At 39.8% G+C, this 26,105-nt stretch overlaps 2 protein-coding genes and 1 long non-coding RNA gene across 9 annotated transcripts in view; 1 reads left to right on the forward strand and 2 right to left on the reverse strand.

Moving 5' to 3' along the window:
- The window catches only part of LOC124265067, a 27,180-nt gene extending 24,924 nt beyond the window's left edge, over positions 1–2,256 (reverse strand). Inside the window, exon 1 of the long non-coding RNA XR_006895446.1 lies at positions 2,076–2,256. This is a non-coding gene — a long non-coding RNA (uncharacterized LOC124265067). The remainder of the gene's footprint in view (positions 1–2,075) is intronic.
- LOC124261706 (carbohydrate sulfotransferase 11-like) overlaps positions 1–18,635 on the forward strand; it is a 20,203-nt gene extending 1,568 nt beyond the window's left edge. For 2 of the 5 annotated variants that reach the window (XM_046697810.1, XM_046696403.1), the window contains exons 2-4: positions 11,337–11,503; positions 15,575–15,612; positions 16,802–18,635. In XM_046697810.1, coding sequence (XP_046553766.1) covers positions 11,380–11,503; positions 15,575–15,612; positions 16,802–17,632 — 993 coding nt within the window. In that variant the 5' untranslated portion in view covers positions 11,337–11,379 and the 3' untranslated portion in view covers positions 17,633–18,635. Of the gene's footprint in view, positions 1–8,300; positions 8,393–8,719; positions 9,203–11,336; positions 11,504–15,574; positions 15,613–16,801 lie in introns of those variants that run through there. The other 3 variants (XM_046698530.1, XM_046697109.1, XM_046699192.1) reach the window with 3 other exon arrangements.
- A 6,214-nt stretch (positions 18,636–24,849) lies between these two features.
- Positions 24,850–26,105, reverse strand: part of LOC124265931 (acidic repeat-containing protein-like) — a 36,469-nt gene continuing 35,213 nt past the window's right edge. For all 3 annotated transcript variants that reach the window (XM_046700849.1, XM_046700790.1, XM_046700918.1), the window contains one exon: positions 24,850–25,295. In XM_046700849.1, coding sequence (XP_046556805.1) covers positions 25,034–25,295 — 262 coding nt within the window. In that variant the 3' untranslated portion in view covers positions 24,850–25,033. The remainder of the gene's footprint in view (positions 25,296–26,105) is intronic.

Here is a 26,105-nt window from a genome sequence, read left to right on the forward strand (position 1 = left end):
AACTGCGCATGAATAATAGGTATGGATACAGCATTTCTGAAGAGGTAAAGAATCTTCTTAAATATGAAACCACAAAACGTTTGCTTTACCCTGTTCATATTCACATCCCCGTCGTCACGCTTCAGAGGCCGGTGCAGCTATTCTCAAAGGATAGATAGATAGATAGATAAGATAGATAAGATAGATAGATAGACAGGCTTATATGTTTAGTGTGATAATTCAGTGTTACTTCCATCCTTAGTGTTTAATCTGATCCATGTAGAACTAGTTTAGCCCAGCTTCAATAAGTAGCCAACTGCATCGAGGTACTGGATGGACTGAGTCGCCTCTATTGACATTCCTGGTGACAAGAAGCACCTGAGGTTTACCTTTCTGACTCAAATAATTACTCCCTAATTAACCCCTGTAGTTAATTTAGGATGTAGTTCTTATAGGAGTAAACCTGATGCAGGGTGCACATTTATACTTATCTTTACCTCATCTCTTGAATGTCTATAATGAAGGTACAGGGAGATAATACATACTGAGTGAACTTGTTATATATAATTATTATCATATTTACATGCAATCCCGGTGTACACAGCGTAAAGGTGCGTTCTCACGGTGCGACCTGTCATAACAACTTGTAGCATACGACTTGTAGTGACAATAAATAGTAATAGTAGTAGTTTATTATAGTGTCATGTGTTATAAATGATGGGACAGCATAGTACAGCATATAAAATGCAAACACCAGGCCTCGAGAGGCCGAAATGACACCTTAAAAAAGAATATCAGTAATATTTAAAAAGCTTTAGATACACACATAGGTACATGTATAAATACTAGCATCGATGCGTACAAACATAGATAACTACAAAGATACCTTCATACATAAATTCATCCATACATAGACGTATACATGTACATACTTAAATACATACATAGACACATGCATACATATACACTTACATACATACATAGATATAAACAATACACACATACATACATACATACATACATACATACATACATACATACATACATACATACATACATACATACATACATACATACATACATACATACATACATACAATACACACATACATACATACATACATACATACATACATACATACATACATACATACATGCATGCATGCATACATACATACATACATACATACATACATACATACATACATACATACATACATACATACATACATACATACATACATACATACATACATACATACATACATACATACATACATACATACATATAAACAATACACACACACATACATACATACACACACTTACACAACATATACACTTACATACATACATAGATATAAACCATACATACATACATACATACATACATACATACATACATACATACATACATACATACATACATACATACATACATACATACATACATACATACATACATACATACATACATACATACATACATACATACATACATACATACATACATACACATACATACACAACATATACATACATAGATATAACTGACTGACTGAGTTTGGTTTTACGCCGCTTTTAGCAATATTCCAGCAATATCACGGCGGGGGACACCAGAAATGGGCTTAACACATTGTGCCCATGTGGGGAATCGAACCCGGGTCTTCGGCGTGACGAGCCAACGCTACATAGATATAAACATACATACGTTCATACTTACATACACAAACATAAAGACATACATACCCACATATGTACATACGTACACACGTACATACATACAACATACGTACGTAAGTACGTAAGTACGTACGCACACAGGCACAGCCACAGGCAGGCAGGCACGTACGCACGCACGCACACACACACACACACACACACACACACACATACACACATACACACATACATACACATACATACATACATACATACATACATACATACATACATACATACATACATACATACATACATACATACATACATACATACATACATACATACATACATACATACATACATACATAAGTTAAAATTATTGCATTAAAATTATTTACAGTTTTCTTGAAAGGATTTTTTGTGGAACATACTTTGCAAACATTTGGCTAGTTCGTATTGGATATCATCATTTGACAACAACCAGCATAACTTATCATATAATTGGAGGTCCATAAAGCTTGAGTTTAGTTGGTTACATTTATGAAAAAGTCACGTTCTGATGTCGGAGTAGAAGCTACACTCCATCATGAAGTGCACCTCATCTTCTACTGCGTGGCCGTCACATCAGTGTACACAGTCTATTTTGAAGGGGGGTCACAGGCTTGGTATACCGTCCTTTCTCAATATTGAGGGGCAGGCTTCCACTACGAAAAGAAGCAAGCAGGCTTCTTTGCTGTCTAGTTATATTTATTCTTGTGTAGTGACAGACACATATTTCTTTTTTATAGAGTCTATATGTTCTGAGTTTGTTCCCATTGGGTTTGTTATGATCTTTGAACAAATCGTGGAGCCACTGATCACTGTCTCTTTGGTCTAAAGTATCAAGGGCTTTTTGTAGTAGTTCAGTTCTGGTAATATTTAAGCAAAACACATTAATATTTTCCTGTCCATGTATGTTGAGTTTTTTTATGAAGTCTTGGGTTCTGTAATCCCAGGATGATTTTCTTGGCACTGACCATCTATGAAGAGCTGCACTTAATGAATCCGGTTCGGCCGTCACTATTTTGTGATAATAGCGGATTACTTCAGTCTTTATTTTCGAGTCAGAGCTTCTCAACCCAAATCGCCTCTCACAGCTATAGTTGATGTGTTTTTTCTAACTCCAAGGGAAAATCTTCCTGCTTTGTTCTGGATTTGTCCTATTTCCTTGTATTGATTTAGTCCCCAGATACTTGCACTGTAGTTGATTATGGGTTGGACATAGCTATCGTATAGCTTAGTAAAAACATCAAGACTGAAACCTCCAAGACAGTTGAATTTGGCCACAACAACACCCAGGGCTCTATTAGCTGATTTAATCACTTCTCGTACAGTTTTCCCGTAGTCACAGTGCTCATTGAGCCACAAACCTAAATATTTATATTCAAAACAGTAATCAATATTCATATCACCACAAGCAAATATGTGAAGTGATCTAGGAGTAGAGATTGGTCTGCAGTGCATAATCATTGATTTATCTTTATTTATGGTCAGTTTCCACTTTGTTGTCCAGGAGTAAAGGCAGTCTAGGAGTTGCTGTAGCTTGTTTTTGTCAGGAGCTATTAACACAATGTCGTCGGCGTATAGTAGTAGAGACACATTGATATGGTCGATGTCCACCCCACATTGTAGTTTGCTTATTTCATTGGCAAGATCATCTATATAGATAGAGAACAGTGTCGGGGATAAACAGCAACCTTGTTTGACTCCAGTATTCACATCAAACCAGTCAGTCATTTCTGTATTAACTTTAACGCAGCATTTCACGTCTTGATATAGGGATTGTATTGCTGATAGAAACTGTCCTTGTATTTGAAAGCGAGTTGTTATCTTTAACCATAGTAATTGTCTTTGAACTGAGTCAAAGGCCTTCTTTATGTCGATAAAGCATAAGTATGTCGAGAGTTTTGATATATTTCTGTTGTACATAATCTTGGTCAATGAATGTATATGGTCTTGACACGATCTACCTTTCCTAAATCCGTTTTGTAGATCATTAAGGAGGTCTTGTTGTTCTAGCCAATTGCTTAATCTAGTATTTAATATTTTAGCATATATCTTGTATGGAACTGAGAGTAGTGTTATCCCTCTGTAGCTGGCTGGGATTCTTGACTCCTGACTTAGGGATGGGAGTTATGATTCCCTTTTGCCACGTTTTGGGAACTAGGCCTGATCTAAACATAGTGTTGAACAGGCCATGTAAAATATTTATACTGTTAGTGTTCTTCAACACTTCAACTTGGAGCTGGTCAATTCCCGGGGCTTTATTTAATTTCATACTCTGGACAGCTTTGATAACCTCAATCTTTGAGATAGGTTCGTTTAGTTCTTCACTGTTTACCGTTTCATTGGTGGGTTCACACAATTGTTCATGTTCATTACGATATGTGTCAATTGGGGTGGTTACATAATGTAACTGTGGGTTAAGTAATTTACTAAAGTCATTCTTCCATCTGTCCATGACAATGGTTTGATCTGAAGTAACATCGCCATGTTCATCTGTGACTTCACTGGGGATGAGTATCTTTCTTTCATTTTGAATACCTAATTTGCCAATGTTTTTCCAAAAGATGTTTGGGCTACCAAGGGAATCACTCAGTTGCTTCTGTTTTTCCTTTTGGAAATTTCTTTTATATCTTCTGTGAAGGTTATCAAAATATTTTCGGGCTTGGCATAAATCATCTCTTAGAGTTTCTTTCTTGGACAGCTGTTCTTACTTTTTAACCATTTCCTTTCTTTCTCACAGATATCGTTCCAAGCATAAAGATCGTAACGACTTTGTTCTGCTTCTTCCATGGTAAATACCGGGTCCATTGTATTCAATTCAATTCTTTATTTCCTTGAAATATTACATTTCATGGGTGTTTGATATATACTTTTGACAGGGTGGTATGCTGGGCAGGAGAATGTATACAATATAAATTACATATAAATATAAATTACATATAAATGTAAATTACATATAAATTACATATTTCTTATCTTAAGAGCATTAACAAGAAATTTACCTAGGTTACATAATTGTGAACATTTAAGGATGAAATGAAATTCGTCCGCAATATCTGTAATACAAACATCACATCATTTTTATTCATATTTACATTATAATATCTACCTGTTTCTATTGATAAGTTATGTGATGATAGTATAAATATAGTTTTATATCGTTTGTAAAGAGGAGGTATACATTTGCGGGTGTAAAATTGTAAACTGTAGCTATCTGACTGACTGAGTATGGTTTTACGCCGTTTTTAGCAATATTCCAGCAATATCACGGCGGGCGACACCAGAAATGGGCTTCACAAATAGTACCCATGTGGGGAAGCGAACCCGGGGCTTCGGCGTGAGGAGCGAACGCTTTAACCACTAGGCTACCCCACCGCCCCTGTAGCTATCTGTGAGATTAATATATAAAGTGTATTTACATGATAAAGACAATTTACTTCTAACATACCGAAAGGCATGATCAAAGATTCGTTGTTTGATAACTGGTACGAAATTAGAATGAAGTTCCTGAGCATACCAAATGCCTCCAAACCCGATACCTGTCAAAATACATGTACAATTAACTTGATATGCTCAATTCTGCATATTACACCTTATATTACACCATAAAAATATTCATGATGTTAAACATTTTTACATATTTTAAAGGAATTCGACCAAGTTCAGCATAAACTATAGCACTGCAAGTACTTTTTCTAACACCCCAACAACGTTTACAGTAATCGAGATGTAACCGCTCACAGTTATCTCCCATATGAAGCCACACAGCCGAGGCATAACACACCACACTTCCAATATAACTATCAAATAATGACAATAAACTTCCAGGATTCAAATGAAGGGATCTAGCATTGAAATGTATCCTAAACGCCGCCTTCCGCCCCTCATCAGACAGCTGTTTTTCAGTTCTGCCTTTTGATGACAGTCTAAATATAGTTTTATATCGTTTGTAAAGAGGAGGTATACATTTGCGGGTGTAAAATTGTAAACTGTAGCTATCTGACTGACTGAGTATGATGACTCCACATGCAAAGGAGCGTGATCAGAGATGTGGTTGAAGTTTGCAGTTATAAATTTTGGAAATATGTCACTACACAATAGATAATCAATAACACCAAAGTCCATTTGAACCTTAAATATGTAGTCGTTCGACATAGATGAACTGTTCTTCCATTCAATATTCTGAGGCCAGTAGACTTGCATAAATGGATACGTGTCTTACCAAAATGTCTGTGTCCATTGTAGGGGTTTACATGTTTTGGTGATTTGGCATCTGCGTGATATGATAGAATAGAATTTGATTGGTCAGTATGTCCGGCAGCGCATCATTTTCTATGTAATATCGTCCCTTTGTTGAGTTCTGCTGTTAGGTATCTCCTAGCATGAATACAGTTATTACTTCCCCTATAACAGAATAGTTGGCGATTTGATTTTCAAGCTCTGCAAATACGTCACAATCATAGTTCTTGTAATATTTTTTTTATTTTTGAGGTGGTATATAACTTTATGCGCAGTAAACATTCATTTTAAAAACAGTTATGGATTCATCAAACCCAGGCCATGGTATAGTGATATACTTTGTCTAAGGTCACAACTTGTTTTAGGTTATCTCTGATCAGAAGAACGAAGCCTCCACCTTGATTGGATTTCGTTTTCGATCTGGCACACACGAGTTTGGAAGCCAGGTACCTCCAGCTGATAATCATTTGATTACCAGCATTCAGTAAAATAAGCAATATCATATGTACAAACAAAATTGCGAAATGAAATGTCATTCCATTTTGTTCTGAAAGCTCCACTGATGTTCCATGAGATTATTCTGATATTATCTGAGAGTACATTCTCCAGACGGACCTACCCCTGCGTCACTGACCCTGGCCCTGTGTATAGCTTGCTGTGGATATAAAGCTTATCTCGGACTAGGGAGGCTTTCCCGTTTTCCGATTTTGCTTTTTTAAATGCTGGGAGTAGACTCTTTCTCCGTCCCTGTATTTCCTTGGGAATTGTTCTGCTACAGAGTAAGGGGTATTCTTCAGCTTCTTACTGTTTTTCCTGATGGATTCTCGTTGAGAGAATATCCTGAACTTAGCCACGATTGGTCTGTCTCGTCCAGGTTTCCCGATCCTGTGAGCACGATCTATTTCAACAGTCTCTGTCATTTCAAGATAATTAGCACATACATTTTTGATGACTTCAATGCAGTCTTCGTGTGTATCAGCAGCACTCTCCTTAATGTTGAAAAACACTAAATTGTCCCTCATAGATCTACTTTGCAGGTCTAAGATATCTTCAATCAACTTCTGGTTGATGGACATAGTTGATTCCACAGTTTTCTTAAGATCAGTGACCAATGGTTGTCGTAAGAGGCGACTAACGGGATCAGGTGGTCAGGCTCGCTGACTTGGTTGATACGTGTCATCGTATCCCAATTGCGCAGATCGATGCTCATGCTGTTGATCACTGGAATGTCTGGTCCAGACTCGATTATTTACAGACCGCCGCCATATATCTGGAATATTGCTGAATGCGGCGTCAAATTAAACTCACTCACTCTAACCTATGGTATTATGCATTAGCCCTAAGATTTTACATGGCGAGATCTCAGTTCACAATACTCCAGAACACAAGGAAGAGTTGTCCATTTGCACTACACACGTGTTCGTGGATTGTCACATCACATTGGCCAAGACCCGTGGGTTTGAACCCAAATACTCTGTTACTGAAGAATAAGAAGATCTGTTTTAGGATGCTGCTTAACCTGTTCCAACTGCGTTAGCGGTCCATCTACATCCGAGGGAGGCGGTGGGGTAGCCTAGTGGTTAAAGCGTTCGCTCGTCACGCTGAAGACCCGGTTCGATGCCCAGCATGGGTACAATGTGTGAAGCCCATTTCTAGTGTCCCCTGCAGTGATATTGCTGGAATATTGCTAAAAGCAGCGTAAAAACCTTACTCAAACACCCCTTCCGAGGGTTACTGAGCTGTGAGATTGCCAAGGGCCCTACGACAGTTACCTAACCTATTGCCGTCCCGTCGCCCACTGACCCAAGACATTACAGTGCTCTTCCCTTGGGAGAGCTGCAAGGCAAGGGTTGTACCTGTCGTCCGTTTGCCTCCAATTGAGAACGATGATTTGAGTAAAGCATGCTGAGGAGGGTTCGGTGGTCACAATGTCTGACCCCCATCGACAGACGACCGTGATGTAGCCCGAATACTCCGTTAAGGGACAACCACTCAAAGAAACAATATCATCCACCACATCGAACCAGCAGATGAAAAACCCGCCTCGCAACACTGACATGTACAATATTCAACATGGCGGCTTTGTACACAAAACCAGTCTGGAGATACTCCCCCAATACATGATAGATGTTATCAAGTTAGTGTGTTCAATAAGACGGTGTCCCACTTAGTGTAGTTACTGGAAACCGAACCCCGGTCCAACCACCTACTTATTGTCCATGGAGACACGCTCGTCGGGGTAACCGGGTCTAATCTCTTCTGATATTTACATAGTAAACCGATCGTTTATTTTTTCGGGTATTGTATTCAGTGACTTGGCGCGTCGAAGTTTTAATGTCATCAATTTGTGCACTGAGATACTGATTGTAGACGGTCTACTAGGTTGCGCGAAATAGATGTGGGATGCTAATCTCTGGGGATGCTAATCTGCTGAGTTTGTTCCAGACTTGCCTTCATGTTTAAGGTATGTGAGCACCATATAATTCTAATTAACGTGGAACGTCACTCACTCACTCAGTCACTCACTCACTCCTTAGGGCATTGCAGAGAATGTTCATATTGCAATATATTGCGATGCAGAGAATGTTCATATTGCAATATATTGCATGAAGTATTTTAAAACAAAAAACTACATATAATCGAGTTGATGCTTGATTTATAAGCAAAACACAACGAAATCACTATGCTTGATTAAGTTTTAATAACAACTTTTAATCATGACAAACTAAAAATGTAAATAATATTTGACACAAATGATACAAGGAAATATCCGAGATTTCCGAGTGTTACTAAGTTTTCAAAACGTCAAAATATCGGTTTTCGATCAGCGTATCGCAATACTTATCGTTTTCATGTCTGAACCGTTAAATAAAGGTAAACCGGTAATATTGCGCAGCCCTAGTTGTTGCGAACAGAACCAACACGCATTCTAAAAGGGCTCTCCTTTATCGCCACTGAAATCAGACCCACAGAAATCTCCTTCTGCTTAGATTTAAGTTAGCCACGGCTGCATACCCTCAACATATTCTATTCATGACAAACACGCAAGCAGGTCTACCAAGGTACTCGTAAATGGCCTATGAAATGCCCTTTTATCGTTCTGGTGAGGTCCCATCCATCAGTAGAGCATAGCACAATAGGTATAAAGCATCACCTAGATCTCACCTGGAAGATAGGAAAATAGACCCGGCGCCACCCCGCAGTCTGTACTGGTCACTGAAACGGTCAAATGGACATGGGGCATCGCGGCGAGTTGAGGTCGGACTTGGGTAAGGTATGTGGTACACAACGGTCGCTGTAACAGACAAGGACTTCTGACCTATTTTCTTTTCTCACGCGGAAAGGTGTGACAATGGTAATTTAGAAAGCCGATATCACAAAGGAAAGGACAATGTCGCCCGTTTTACACAGGGCTGTGGCAAGGATTTTATCTTTCTTATTTACTTCTCAGTGTACGTACTTGGCGTAACTTTTGGACACGTGGTCATGTACGACGTCACTTTGTTCTGTATACAACACTCAGAAAGAGTTGTTGGGTTGGTGACCGTCCGACAGGCTGACTTAGATTTCTAGGCTTTCGGTCTTTCTCCACACTGAAGCACTTGCTACATGGGGTGTTTCTGTTCACCCAGCATTGGATGGGTACCCGACAGAATCAGATGACCCGGGTACCCTTCTCAATACACGGACCCGTTATGATCATGTGACTGATAGATTAAACAATGTTATATACTATTCAAAGAAAAAAGAAACGCATAATCCAGAAATCTGTTGAGAAAATGTTGTATTTTCAAACACGTATAACCCGTCCACAAATAGACATTAAGAAATGAATTTTTACATCAGGTTAGAAGAAGGTAATGTCTATACAACCAAGTGGATACTTTTAGATAACGGAGACGTTGAGCGCGATGGTGACCATGTAGCATGGTCCAGACTTCGGGTCTCCTGGCTCTCAGTTAAGTCTCTCTCAACCTGTTCCGCACAGTTTGACCGGATATCCTCCGAAGTCCAGGCACCCTAGCTGCTGTGCTCTCACAAGCAAATGTAGTACCCGGATGTACCGATCTTGGGCTGCAGTGGTGACTCGAGGTCTGCCTGTACGAGGACGGTCATTTGTTATGCATGTGATATCGTGCTCAGACTAACATCCAGACGCCTGGCAATAGAAAATTGATAATCTCCAGCGTACATTCTTTCAATGACCATGTTCCGTGTCGCAGCGTCAAGACTTGGCCGGATGCCGATTTCCGAAAGTAATTTGGATTTTAATAGCCAGACAGTGCATGCTCTTTGCTGCACAATTTCAACTGGAAGGTGATTTCTGTTGCGTTGTGGCAATGTCTTTTAAATTCTTGTCAGAAATCTCATCAAATCAACATTTTCAGGTAAAGTTGACTTTTCACTTGTGCAATTGTGTAAAATCATGTTATCAACACCTTTGTTACATATTTTGACGATTGTTTGAACACAATAGGTAATTAATAGATTTTTAAAATACAAAACGCCTATGCGTTTCTTTTTATTCTTATACGCCTATGCGTATATGTTATTCTTTCACGATTAAAAGGTTGTATTGTCTTTGAAGATTTAGACATAAATTACAGTCACCTGTTTTGAACATAATACATGGTTAAGATATTGAAATATTTTAGCCTCAGAGCTGAAGAATATATTGCCATTTCTTACAAATTTGTCAGGAATTGACATAACGGGTATCAGGGTAGGGTAGGGTAGGGTAATAGGGGGTGGGGTACCCGGGTAGAAAATTTGGACCCGTCGTAGCCCTAGATTTTATGTTAACATGTCGAAATGTACTATATAAATATTGCTATTATAATTGCCATTATTATTTATGTAGACCGCCAGGTGTCGTTTCCTGTATATAGAAAGTGCTTTAACAATTTAAGGTTGGTGTTAAAACATGAGTACAAATGATCATGTAAACAATGTACTCAAGGAACGTTGGTGGCCGTGTTACTTACATACAACCACAGCAACGAGAGAAAACGTATACTTTAAAAAACTCTGAGCATGCGGAGATCCTATATTTAACAAAATGCATAGATCAAAAGTAAATATTTATAAAAGAATATAACTTAATACAAATTGTATCAAACAAAACATCCATGCCTTGAAAAACCCAACCGCTATAAACATTCACGCCCTCTACAATGAATCCCATTTAACAGTACCAGGTCACACTAAGGTCACATGCCATCTCGCTCATGTTGAAGGGGCTTGGTTTAGTCATCCGCATCCTTGCGCGTTATCCTCGAGTGAATCTAGTGAATCTCTCCTCCTCCAGGTTAGGAAACGAAAACAACAAACTACATGAACGGATACTGTTTGCCTCCTGGCAGAGTAAAACATTGCAAGAAAGTTAGAACATGATGTATGTGTTCCAGATGGACGCGCTGTGACGACTGGTACCGAAACCGGACTGTTCTAATGATGAGGCTCCATCCCCGTCGTGCTGTCGTTGGAGTGCTGATATGCTTGGCGTTCATGCTGAGCAGCGCCATCATTTCGAAGACGGACGACAGTGTGGTGGTCATGCGCAAAGACAAGAAAGGTGAGGAAGAGAAATTGAGACATACTGACATATTTTAGGGACCATTACTAATATATGGCAAGCGGGGTGATGATGATGTTTATGGAGAAGCATGTACAATGAGAATGACCCCCTTTACCTCCTAAAACTTATATGTACAAAGTAAGTGACCCCATACATGTCATGTAGAAAATCAATGCCCGAAAAAGTGAAATTCATCTTCAATAAAATACGTACAAGCAATTTTACTGTATTTATATAGCCTTTCTTCAAGTGGTATAGAAGGCTTGGTATATCTACCCGTTTCAACATACAATGGTTAAATTCCACACCTAAACTTAGCTAAAATACGACGATGGTCTCGAAAGATAACATTTTTTACATGAAATTCTACAGCATCGGAGAACTTAAACTTTCTGTAAGTTCGTAACATTACCGTCATCATCCCAGAGTGCCGTTTTAATACGTCCTCATGCATTAAAACTTTAAATATTTTACACAAGATTTAGTTCCCCAGTTATTATTTAACAAATGGGCACAGCTATATTGTCGAACGATGTTCATTAACTTGTTATCCCAAGAGGAAGGAATCCCAGATTTAATTTAGCTCACCACATATCCGGGTTCGGTGCTCATCGGGGAGCTATGTGAAATCATGTTTTACTGTCACCCGCATTCATAGCTGATGAATGTTGTGGGAAACAGCTTACAAGTATTTTCAGTGACTCACGACCCGACATTTTGTGTTCGGGTAAGGTGGAGGAGGATCTGTAATGTATGACAAGTATTTAGTCAGTCCGCACTGAATATGCAACTCAAACAACTTTTTTTTCTAAAAAATCGTTTTCCTCCTTTGGGTTTAAAATTGTTGGCCCACTATGTACATTAGTTAAAGCCTAAGAAATGTTTCCTAACCACACAAACAGATATACTTATTCTAAACAAAGCTGGCGTTGGACTGAATTCGCATACTTTTATATACTCACTAAAAACACTCACTATGTGGGTGGGGGGGGTTACATCGAAGGTTGAATTTTTCTCCAAGTTGAAGGAACTAACTGCAAACCTTATGCAGATGAATTGCACGTTGATCATGCATCAAATTGCTGAAAAGCTACATGATCAAATTGCTGAAAAGCATGTGCAAATATTGTGCATGTGATGAACAGCTGCGTTTTGTTAAGAATTCGCCAATTTTCGCTTTGTTTTACAATACATCAGTTGTAAACAGTAAACAGTATGCAATATGTTGCCAACTTTAGTTTAGAACAATTGCCTGAAGGTAGGGCCTACATTTACACTAGTGATTTAACTTTTGATGGGAAGTATATTTTAGATACGAATAGCTTTCAGGTAGTTTTGTAGGTGTGTCTAATCGAGTGAGTCGCTGTGTCTGTTCGAGTGACATGGGATGTCTGTTGGAGTGAGTCGGTGTGTCTGTTGGAGTGAGTCGGTGTGTCTGACCGAGGGAGTTGGTGTGTCTGTTCAAATGAGTCAGTGTAGCTGTTCGAGTGAGTCGGTGTGTCTGTTTGAGTAAGTCAGTGTGTCTCTTCGAGTGAGTCGGTGTGTCTCTTCGAGTGAGTCAGTGTGTCTGTCCGAATGAGATGGGGTGTGTGCTCAAGTGAGTCAGTGTGTCTGCTCGAGTGAGTCGGTGTGTCTGTTCGAGAGTGAGTCGGTGTGTCTGTTCGAGTGAGTCGGTGTATCTGTTCGAGTGAGTCGGTGTGTCTGTTCGAGGGAGTTGGTGTGTCTGTTCGAGAGTGAGTCGGTATCTCTGTTCAAGTGAGTTGGTGTATCTGTTTGAGTGAGTCGGTGTGTCTGTTCGAGAGTGAGTCTCTGTGTCTGTTCGAGTGAGCCGGTGTGTCTGTTCGAATGAGTTGGTGCGTCTGCTCGAGTGAGTCGGTGTGTCTGTTGGAGTGAGTCGGTGTGTCAGTCCGAGTGAGTTGGTGTATCTGTCCGAGTGAGTCGGTGTGTCTGTTCGAGTGAGTCGATGTGTCTGTCCGAGTGAGTAGGTGTATCTGTTTGAGTGAGTCGGTGTATCTGCTCGAGTGAGTCAGTTTGTCTGCTCGAGAGTGAGTCGATCTGTCTGTTTGAGTGAGTCAATGTGTCTGTTAGAGTGAGTGTGTGTCTGGTCAAGTGTCAGTTAGAGTGAGTTGGTGTGTCTGTTCGAGTGAGTCGGTGTGTCTTCGAGTGAGTTGGTGTGTCTGCTCGAGTGAGTCGGTGTGTCTGTTCGAGTGAGTTGATGTGTCTGTTCGAGAGTGAGTCGGTGTGTCTGTTCGAGTGAGTCGATATGTCTGCTCAAGAGTGAGTCGGTGTGTCTGTTCGAGTGAGTCGATATGTCTGTTCGAGTTAGCCAGTGTGTCTGCTCGAGTGAGTCGGTGTGTCTGTTTGAGAGTGAGTCGGTGTGTCTGTTCGAGTGAGTCGGTGTGTCTGTTCGAGAGTGAGTCGGTGTGTCTGCTCGGTGTGTCTGTTCGAGTGAGTCGGTGTAATCTGTTCGAGAGCGAGTCGGTGTCAGTCCGAGAGTGAGTCGGTGTGTCGGTCCGAGTGAGTCGGAGTGTCTGTCGAGTGAGTCGGTGTGTCTGTTGGGGTGAGTCTGTGTGTCTGTTGGGGTGAGTCTGTGTGTCTCTGCGTCGGGGTCTGAGTGAGTCGGTGTGTCTGTGTCTGTCTGTCCGAGTGAGTCGGGGTGTCTGCTCGAGTGAGTCGGTGTGTCTGTTCGAGTGAGTCGGTGTGTCTGTTCGAGTGAGTCGGTGTGTCTGTTCGAGTGAGTCGGTGTATCAATCCGAATGAGATGTGGTGTCTGTTCGAGTAAGTCGGTGCGTCTGTTCGATGGAGCTGGTGTGTCTATCCGAATAAGGTCTGAATGTGTCTGTATATCTGTCCGATGGAGTTGGTGTGTCTTTCTATAGTCATGATATACATCTACTGAAATAGAGCCGATTGTACGAGAGCGACGTCATCACGAGTAGGTGTTTATTTATCACTATCAAAACAGTGATAACACTAGGTGTTCGGGAACGTTCCCGCCCGGTTAACGCTATGAACATTGACAACAACCTTTACTTGGAAATTCAATTTTGCTCACAAGATCCACTTTATGTTATTTTAACAATCACATCATTATATTTTTCACTATAAATCGATCCGATCGATTTAATCACCCTAGCGCGCCAATTCGTAGATCTATTGATATTATACCTGTTTTAAAAGGAGAAACGTTCGTATCAACACAAACAGGACTGTGTAACTACAATTATACAATTATCAAATGCAGTTTAGTGGTGCGTATCCACAGCATCCAAGTTTCACTCTGACATTGCATCAACAAAGCATGTACAGATGAATGATTCAACACATTAGCCATTTAATTACTATGTCATGACAGTGCAAGATACCAAGATAGTTTAGTTAAAACGAAAGTGCTAAAGTTTTTTGCGTCCTTACAGTCGTTGGATGTAAGTGTTACAGATTTTGCTCTTAGTAAATGGATTAAGATATTTACTTTTCATCATTTTCTATCATCTTTCATTGTATGTAAATATAACTCAAACTTATCTATAAAAGGGTTGTACACGAAGACGAGTTCCAGGTTAGCTTAAACTTTCGATCATTTTTATAACTTTCGAGTGAGTGAGGGAGTGATTATTATCAACGCCACAATTTTGCAGAACGGCCAAAAGAAAGTACATAAAAATCGAAATGACCAACAAATTTCAAACATAACCAAAACGTTATTTAAGACCCAAAACGTTATCTAAGACACAAAACGTTATTTAAGACCCAAAACGTTATCTAAGACACAAAACGTTATTTAAGACCCAAAACGTTATTTAAGACCCAAAACGTTATTTAAGACCCAAAACGTTATTTAAGAACAAACGTTATTAAAGACACAAAACGCAAGCATGATAAATGATATCTTATACATCACCATTGAATAACTATTTCTTGTTTGTTTCAATTTTAGCTATCATCAAACAATGCTGCTTATGTTTTGCCGGAATTATTGTTGTTTCTCAAACACATTTGCAAAATATGTATAAAATGTATCCTTGGATATCTCCTGTTTCTACAGGTAACCTGTCTGTGTGGTTTCAGGTCACGTGACAGCGAAGTCTCCTTCTAAACCTGGTCCAGTAAGTAGAGGCGCATATGATACCACATATAAAGACTTTCAGTTGAATGTATCACATATTTACCACACCCTTCTTCTGAAAAGGTGTTCGGGACCGTTCATAATTTAATAACTTATGGCTATTCACATTGTACATGCTTCTCCATCACCCCATAAATAATGAATGGTCCCTTAGTGTTGGTTGATGTCGTCTCGGACTACATGCTTTACAAGCTGAGTGGACTTAGTGCATGGTAAGACAGACCAGCGAACACTGAGGCTCAGCTCTGAAAAACACGTTTACACCTTTCGTGACTCACGACATTATTGAATAATGAAGTTATGAGTTGCGTCCCCGAGCACGTCAGAAAACCCTTGTTTCTGAGTTTTTCAGAACCAAACCTGTGCCGTAGGTTTCAACAAAGTGGCCACCGTGAAGACCAGCATCACTTTAGGCTCCCTCCCACATTAAGCTGGCACGCCGTGATATAACGTTGAATATTTTCCATTGCGGCTTTAAACCTCACCCAGCCACTCACCGACCCACCAACCAACACACTAACTGTAACGAATTAATCATTACAAAGTCACAAGTTATGAGATGAAACCGCCCTTACAGGAGCAACATCAGGCCTCCAATATATATCTGTCACTGCCGACTGACGTAATTATGCAGACAACGTTTCAGATGAGATACACCAATTCACACTGTTCCTACCCGTAAAAGGTCCGGGTTAGAATTGATTTCAGTAACCTATGCTTGTCGTAAGAGGCGACTAACGGGATCGGGTGGTCAGGCTCGTTGATTTGGTTGACACATGTCATCGAATGCTAATTGTGTAGATCGATGCTCATGATGTTGATCACTGGATTGTCTGGTCCAGAGTCGATGATTTACAGATCGCCACCATATAGCTGGAATATTGCTGAGAGAAGCGTAAACCAAACTCATTCAATCACTCACACTGTTCTTGTCTTTGCAGATAATGCACACATAGGTGTTCTTGAAATTTGAATGACATATAGTACATAACATCCACTACGCTACGACAATGAGCCCAGATTGCTCTCACATGCCCAATTCAATCTTTTATCAAAAATATTCTACATAAAACGTATTTTTTAAATAATTTAGTCAAAATGCTCCGATAACATTTGCGTCATTTTTTATGCAACAGTCAACCGGTAAAACAATTCATGTTGTTTTACAGATGTCTGGATCTCATCCCAGTACAAAGGATGAGTACTGCGAAGAGAAACAATACGACGACATCGTGAACCCAGCAATGTTCAAACAGTTTTTGGTTGACGACAAATACAAGATCATATACTGCCAGGTACCCAAGGCTGCTTGCACCAACTGGCGGAGGATGATGTTGATGCTGACGGGGAAGATGAATGCAACGGACCCTTTTAAGCTGAGATCCCCCCTTGTCCATGGAGTATACGACCGTCATTTGACCCATCTCAAGGACATGACACCAGACCAGATCAAATATAGGTTGAAACATTATTACAAGTTCATGTTTACCCGTGAACCTTTTGAACGTGTACTCTCAGCCTTCAGGAACAAGTTCCAAGGCAAGAACGTCAATCAGTTCTTTCAGAATCATTACGGAAAGAACATCATGAAACGATTCAGGACTAAAGGTCAAACAGGCGTTAAATTGACGTTCTATGAATTTGTGCAATATCTGATAGATTCTTCAAGGTCGGAACCGTTTAATGAACACTGGGAAAGGATCGTAGATTTGTGTCACCCCTGCAAAGTTAAATATGATTTCATTGGATCCTATAGTAACATTGGTGCAGATTCCGCTTTTGTGTTGAAAAGGATTGGAGCCACCCATCTGAAGTTTCCCGACCGTTCTGTGACGTATAAACATAGTGGCACGGAACAGTTATTGTACCAGTATTACCGTGAAATCCCCCCTGGCCTTCTGGATCAGCTCTTTCAGGTGTATTATTCCGATTTTCTTATGTTTGACTACCGAGTTCCGGACGCCTTGAGGAACCTGACTCAATGGCGTTTCGGTTTCTAGACGACTAAAATCGTTACACCGGACCAGGAAGATATTAAGTGTGAAGTATTGTCCATATCTGGAATATGAACAAAAGACTTTACCTATAAGTGTTCCGGTCGTGGAAATGTATTGTTCATATCTGGAATATGAAAAAAGACCCTAAATCAACAAGCTGTAAGTGTTCCGGGTCTCGGGAATGTATTACTTTCGATATGTGGAAAATCAAACTTCGATCCCATGGCAATAATGCAGAAGTGTTTTTGCTCATGGAGTTAAATGACATGAACCTTACACCCGATGTCAAGTATGCATGTAAACGTCTTCCGACAAGTTATGGGTGCAATATAACTGTAAACGCCACGAAACAAGCAACTGGCAATCTGTTTTCGAGATCTTCAGTCGAATGATACCAGTGTTGACAGGCACAGTGGTATTCGGCCGTATGGATATATATTGTGTGTCAGTCATGAGAGGACTTTAGATCACATTCAACCGTGTAGAAATCCTGGGTTCGTGGAGTGTATTATTTTCCATTTTGAATTGATACCCTTTGATAAACATCTTCTGTTCTAGGTGGCATATATCAGTACACGTCTGGAATATAAACCCGAAAGTCTTTTCGTCATGAAGCCAAATGACACCGTCACTACCACTTGCAAGCCTCGCTGGTTGGTTTCTGACGGTCTGTTATTTGACGCAGTTTTTATTCCAATAGAACACGCTGTTTATCGTTATTCAAGGGAAACACGTTACTATATTTCAAAAGAGAAATCGTCAAATGAAAGCCAATGGAAGAGAAGGCATTTCTTTCTGGTATTTCTTGAGGTCCGAATTCAAAGACAATTTTATTTTTCTCGGGAAATCTTACAGTTTCACCAAGATGTATAGATTATATACTACCCATTATCTTGTCCAATACACATCATAAGCCAGTCAATAAACTGTGCTATTATAATTTTATCCGAAGTGCAATAACATACAATTCATGTATATCTTTAGAATGAATAAAGTGTTATGTCAAGCCCGGTTATTTTCATATGACTTGAAACATAAGGAATGGTTATGTTAAAAGGCATCAGGCATACTATTGATGGAATTATACAATGTTGTCGGTTATCAAATAATCCTGAAAAAAATATGAAAATTGTTTATACATGACCATTATCTTGCTTTGACCATACATATCCAAATCCTGATTTAGATAAAATATTGTTAGCATGAGCAACCCATGTGGTACGACCAGAATCGCCCCGTCAATCGAGCATTAATTAGCACTGGCGAGACAGCCTCTGGTCATCCAAATACAGTAATCTGCACCAATACTTGATAGCGATCTACTCCCATTTGTGAGAACTCCCAATTGTGAGACTCCCAGTTATGAGACAGTGGAGTAGGTAATTAACAAAGAAAACACACCATACTCCCCTGTCTGATAGAATGGACTAACCCTAGCTAAATTACTGATTTGCTATGTAACTGAATCTTGTGGAAGTCTTAATGAAACTTTATAAGATAAATTGATTAACATACACTTTGTGTAGGTAACTTCGTGATAAATTACAAGATATAGTTTAAGAAATAACTCTGAAATACAAGTTTACAGTCGAACTGCCTCTTATGCCAAACCTTTTTACCCGACACTACCCGTTATAACCTGGATACCATTTTGAACGGAAACAAAAAATTTACTCCTTGTGTAAACCAGAAAATAGTTGAATCTGTCCACGATTATATCATCAAGACACAACGCTTCAAATTGTCTCAGAAATACTTAAATTAACTCAACAAACTTCTCATGATTGATTTATTTCCCTACAATAGCTTGTTGGACACACACAACTGTAACTCTCTAATTATGACTACTTAGAGAATAGTTATATTTGATGTATACTTAAAAATATATTTATGCAATAGTCAATATCGATGACATCACATCCTCCATTTCATTTTGTATTTTATGTTGCATGGGAGCGGTGTTAACATAAGCAGTAATGCTTGCTCACCAATCCCAATTCATTTTCATAAATAATAATAAAATATGTTTAAACCAAAATGACTTTCAAACTTTATAATGGTCTATTTCTTCTGTGTAAATAGAATCTTTGATAATCTATTTCATTAATCTACTCATCAATGACTCCTGTGGGTACTCTTCAACAACTGGGCTGATCCCACTTTCATTGTAGGGATGTGGAAACACCACCTATGTGCACTGAACCATTAATTAATGTGTCTCACAACTGGGAGTTCTCACAAATGGGAGGACACCCTTGATAGCCCTTGGTGTACACAAGTTGGAAGCCACACTCACCCGAACTACAGCATAGTTTAATGTTTTGCCCATTTTAACAAACCTTTTTCAGATGGCTTTTGTACATCTTCAAAACATTTGTAATATGAGGTGCCCCGTACTTCTGCACCGTAACAAACCAAAAGAAGCAAAAGCATAGATATCTTTAATAGGTCAGGATATTTCACAAACTTCATTTTGATATCTATTCTATGTCATACTGGCCTTCATCCATTCCTACTTCACGGAGTGTCAGGACTGATTGACACTCTGGACAATACCCGAAACAGATGCTTTGGCTATGCATCACTTGTGGCTTTCATCCTGATTAGAACGGCATCAAACACGAGTCACTCACCATCGTCACTCACACGTTATAAACTTATAAACTCCCACTGGGCCAATGAAAACACACACACACACACACACACACACACACACACACACACACATACACACACATGAACGGTCACACACCATAAATTATGAACGGTCCCTAACATATATCATGTATATGTTCTGTAACTGGAAGAAAAAACAAGATTAAACCCAATCAGTTCTATAGCGTACTACCTAATGCATCTACTATATCATGTTCCGATGTGACTACATTACTTGCCCTCACTGTCTCTAAGTTAGGGAACAGCTTACTTCTAAAGTGCCACTTAGTTCAAGCTACCATGCACCACTTGCTTTGTGCTCAATCATAATATTATGCAATATGAATTCATTTGCAGCTTATGTACGACCCATCCCATCCCAAGGTCGCCCAGCCACTTTGTATGACTCGATGACTATCTTTAATTATATTTTAAAACTTTTAAAGATACCTTTCAGGAATTCGTGTCTGGCTGACAGGGGGAAACTACCCTCCAGGCTATATTTAGTGTGGTTTGGAGTCAATGTATAGCAGATGGAAATGTACATGGCCTATAAGATTTTATCCTTGTCAGTGAAAAGCTACTGAGTTTAAATACATTATGGATGAGTGGGGGTAATCCAGTATGATTGGAGGCCTCTCTCAATCATCATCTTACAGCGCGTTCTCGGTTGGGTGGTCTTGAAAGGCTCGTACTTTTTCTTAGTCAGGTGATGTGAAAGAACTCAAACGTTTCAACTGGTTTCATTAAAGCCCATAGTGGATCCATGTTTGATATTCGTAAAAACGAGTGAAGCGAGGACAGCGGAATGGAACATGTCTTTCTTCTGTACCCGTTTCATCCGGACTGGTAGAAGTTTGCGTGAGTTGAGAGACAGAGGAGAACTCACAACAGTCTATACTAATGTGTGTTTCTAACAGTACCAGCGCTCCGAGATACCATGCTGCATTTCAACATGGTTACACCACCCCGAGAAGATCAGTCTTCGTTTAATCTAATTACTATTCACACTTTGCTAAGGATCAAATCATGGATTCAACAGAAAACTATGATTTGGGGTTTAAGTATCTAAGCTTATTGTAAGCATGGATCCTAGATTTCAGTATGTCATCTTGTGGAATCTATACCTCCTATTGACAGGTGTTGTGTACTTGTCAATGACTCGTTCCATGATTTGCAAAATGCTTGATTGGTGTCATGAAAACCATTTCTATGGTTAGTCATGTATCAAGTGCATAAGGTTAGATTAAAGTGACTGTTTGCCTAAAGAGGGGTTACCATATTATTATTCATCCAATTTCAACTTTTAAACCTACGTTTAAGTAAAGTTGTGAATTTTTTAGATCCTTAACAAAGTGTGAGTAGTATATTACCAACCGCCAGACAGGATAATAAGAACGTCAGTTGGTAAAACCGACCTTTCGTTCTCGGAGACGTCGAGGTAGCCTTGTGGTTAAAGCGCCCGCTCGTCCTGCTGAAGGGCCGGGTTCGATTCCCCACACGAGCATGTGTAAAGAACATTCCTGTTATTGCTTATAGCGGCTTAAAATACAATTCACCCACTCGTTGTGGAGGATGGGAAGTTTGTTTATTATAAGAGCATAAATTGAGTGAGGTCGTTTGGTTTTACACTGCTTGAAACAGTACACCCTAACGTAGGCGAAAAGCCAGAAATATGTTAGCATGCGTTCGTGTGTGTGATTGTTTGAACTGGTCGAGATTGATGCAAATTTTAGCGACAGTATACTCATATATCAGAAATTAATATGTATAAACCATCCTGATACAATATACTGGCCTTTGTTCAATCGCCTAAAGGCAATACCGAACGACATGCCGGGTAACAAGAAGTACCATTGTCTTCCCGTATTATGCGACCGGGATCTCGTCATACACTGTACCCATTGGACCATGGAGGTGGTGGAATGTAGGATGAACGCCTAGTGAAGATCATAGAGACTTACAACCAACAGGAATTTCGCCGTACAGTAGGCTCTTACAAAACAAGGATGACAATCCCTGTAGCTCCTGGTGTTTAACCCACAAGCGGCGTGACTTACAAGTGACGCAGCTCAGCACAGCGAGTTGTGACACTTTAGAGAGCTTGACCCCCCAAAACATGAATATTTATATCGAGGATTATCCTATCTTTGAACTGTATTGAATCTCACGCTTGTGGACTGGGATACATCTGATTCCAAGCACTAAAAATGACATGGCGTAAGAAGAGACTAATGAAAATGGATCAGGTTGGTTGCGGTCAGTGACTGGTTGACTGAGTGCCCTTGTATCCTTAGGGCATTGGACATTGGCCAGAACAAAAACCACTGGTCTGTGTGGTTCCAGGTTCTATTGGGGAGGTGGGGTAGCATAGTGGATATATATTCCGTTCATCACACAGGATTCGATTCCCCATATGGGTACAGTGTGTGAAGCCCATTTCTGTTGTTCCCCATCATATTGCTGGGTTAGTGCTGAAAGCTTCGTAAACATAAATTCCCTCACTCACTCCAGATTTCATTAACAGCAGTCGACGACAAAAAAAACTCCACCCCCTTTGGGCCTCGTTCCACAAAGTGATTGCATGACAAATGTTGAACGTTTAAGTTCAAAGTGTGGGCGCCACTCTGACACTTGCACGAATTTTGTCCCCGCACTGGTACGCAATTTTGCGTGCCATTGAGTAAATTCGGCGCAAACTGTTGTGAAGTGTGCATAAACTGTGCGGGTTTGCATGCCAGTGCGCAAAGAAATTTTTGAAATGTTCAAAAATTCTGGTACGCATAATCTTCGTGCTAAAACAATGCGCCAACAATACTTGACCTAAATAAGTCGTGCGACAGCGTGACAAGGCGCACCATTTTCGGTCACGCATTGCGTGCCAAGTGCGTTACTTATGCGTAAACAGGACGCGAACAATGCGCAATCTAGGCTTCACGCTTTCATGCGTACCATCCAAATTACACGCATTGCTACGACGAATTGCGCGGCAGTGCGGGGACAAAATTCGTGCAACTGTCAGGGTGGCTTCAGCATAGTGGAACGTGTCCTTGGGCTTATGTAATTCCTCCCAGTCACAGAAAGGCCAGGTAATGAATTGGAAGTATTGTATATTTGCATCATTGAGTCTTTATACGCAATTTTGAGAATGATGATTTAGCTCTGACAGCAAGTAGACCTTGAAACTGGGACATCTTGTCACGCATTGTAACCCTGCCATCATATTCATGTGGTTGGAAATCAGTGATGCTGATCCTGCATGTTTAATACTTTCATACAAACCTGTTAAGACATGGATGGTTTCGCCATAACAAAGATCATTGAGTTGGGGATGAGTGAGTTTGGCTGCTTTATAAAGTATTGGAAGTCACTGGGTATATCGGAATTGAATTCATGCTGTTTGTTTCATTGTCTTGTAGCAACTTGCCCTGAACACTATCAACTACCGACTATAAGAGTGAGTGAGTGAGTGAGTGAGTGAGGTGAGTGGGCGGGCGCACAGGCTCTCGTGTCTTTGCGAAGATGTAACGCTAAAAATATGATTTTTGGAGATGACCCCCGAATTAAAATGCTTTACAGTACAATAAATCATGACCTTGTCATAATGTATTGTACAGTTTAATCCACGTAACCGATAACTGGATGGTTTAATTTAATAACTCTGGTTTGGATTGACCGATTTTCATTAAGAAGAAAATAGTTTTGGAATGCTCACACCGTGATTTAAATTTGTGGACAATAATATTACATACATGTATCTGCTCATCGACAAAATATTTTGGTGAGGCCAAAGGTCAGTTTTAATAGAAAGGGCATTTGATGAGAAAATATGAGTTGAACTTTACAAATTAAAGGTAATTTTCCAAAATTATGTTTTTCTGATTCAGCTATATCATTTGAAGATCATATATACCGTGGGTTGGCATTGTATTCATGAAAAAACATTACAAAGAAAGAAAGGTTGGTTGTATTTAGATCAGCAAAGTATTATATAATGTCTGTTCAACAGTAACAGTTCCATGCTTTACATAGTCAACGATACCAAATATGTCGAAGATACTGTTGGACCATCATTAAATCGCACAACATAACAGAAAGTTCGATCAATCCAAACCAGAGTTTTTAAAATAAACCATTCAGTTCTCGGTTAAAATATTGCCATAACTGACATGACATGTTGCACCTTAAAAGGGCCCCTGCACGGTAGTCACGCACGGTAGCTGATGACGACCGGCTTTAAATCAAGGCTAAATCATTCCTGAGTGTGAAAAATCACATCCCGTTTGGTCGCCAGAACTGCACCACATTTTCACCATTTTGAGGGTCTGGCTTCTAGACCAACACAGCTACTGCTTGATTTTCAGTAGCACTTTCAATGCTACCGGCACTCGAACAGCCAGGAATAGAAATGATGCACCCTATTGATGATATCATGTTCTAACCAAACCAACCAACCACCTGCTTACATGAAACTGTAAAATCCTTATCAAAACCTGACCTTATCAACATCCAGGAACCACTGCAGTTTACAGATCAGTCAAGTCTTGGGTGTTTACAGCATCATCTTTGGCAAAGAAATACATGTATTTATTATCAAATATAAGTCTAGAATACATAATTCATGATTATTTTGTTCAGCCCATCATAGTGTTGTAGATTCAAACTATGTTCAAATCACATGAGAATTATTGCAAGACTGATTATCCCTGAAAATGTTATTCATGATTTCTAATCGCACCATGAAATATGTTAAGCCGTCAGTTTGTTCTTTACTGCAAATTCCTGGCTCAACAGCTGCATGATGTCTTTATGCTTCAAGTCTTTGTTCTTTTTATAAGTGCCATACTGCTCTTTCACAAACAGGGCAAACTTGTTGGGTGTTCGAGGTGCCTTGGGTGTGTTTGAGACAGATGAGCTGGCTGAGTTTTTGGAGAGACGGACCTCAAACTTTCCATGGCACTTCCCACACACCTTCCTGTCAGTATCCAGAGACTTGGAGTGTCGACCAATACTGCAAAGAAAGAACAGATGTCATACAGAGTTTGGTTAACATCCAAGTGTGTCAGCTTGGCCACTTGAGTGATTAAGTTATTATCAAAATCAGGGTATTGTGCTGGGACAACCGGGATTTAAACTCAGAATCGTTGTCCCAAGGGACACAACCCTGCAAGGTGAAATGATGAGCGAGCAACCAAATGCTTGTTTAAAGGAGATATACCGTAAACTATCATAACTGAATCACTTGTAAAACATATCAAAATTAGTGACGTGAAGAAGAATTATTTCTCAAAAGTCACTATTGACAGGTAAAAATGTCAAAAAATACTCTCATACCGGAAACTACCGAGAGTTAATTAGTAGAGTTGTTATCAGGTGACCTGACGTCATAGTTGCCGGTTGACTTGCAGCAGATTGCTCTTTACGTATAGAGTTTGGAAATCCACTTACGTTCTTGATGGCATCGACAGACAATAAACCCACGAAAAGAATGAATTTTCGCTCAATGGCCTTACATTATTATATTCATCCATACCAATATAAGCCCGTGGTAAGTAAAAAATAATCATGACAACAGCGGAGAAATGCCAGGAGCTGTCAAGTGAAGACGATCAATCTGACAGTTTATAGGATTCATTTATAGTCCGTTTGGCACAGCCAGGTGTTCGAGAACGGATGGAGACGGCACAGCACAGGTTAATGAATAAATAACTTTGTCTGTGAACGTGCTTCTCGAACACCTGGCTGTCCCTGTCTCTGCACTCCTCCCTCGTAACAAACAGTGAACTGTGTCAATATTTTAATGATAGGTTGTTAAACAATA

The sequence above is a fragment of the Haliotis rubra genome, unplaced genomic scaffold (genome assembly GCF_003918875.1).
Source record: "Haliotis rubra isolate DU_JTF1 unplaced genomic scaffold, ASM391887v1 Scf1, whole genome shotgun sequence".
Taxonomy (NCBI): domain Eukaryota; kingdom Metazoa; phylum Mollusca; class Gastropoda; order Lepetellida; family Haliotidae; genus Haliotis; species Haliotis rubra.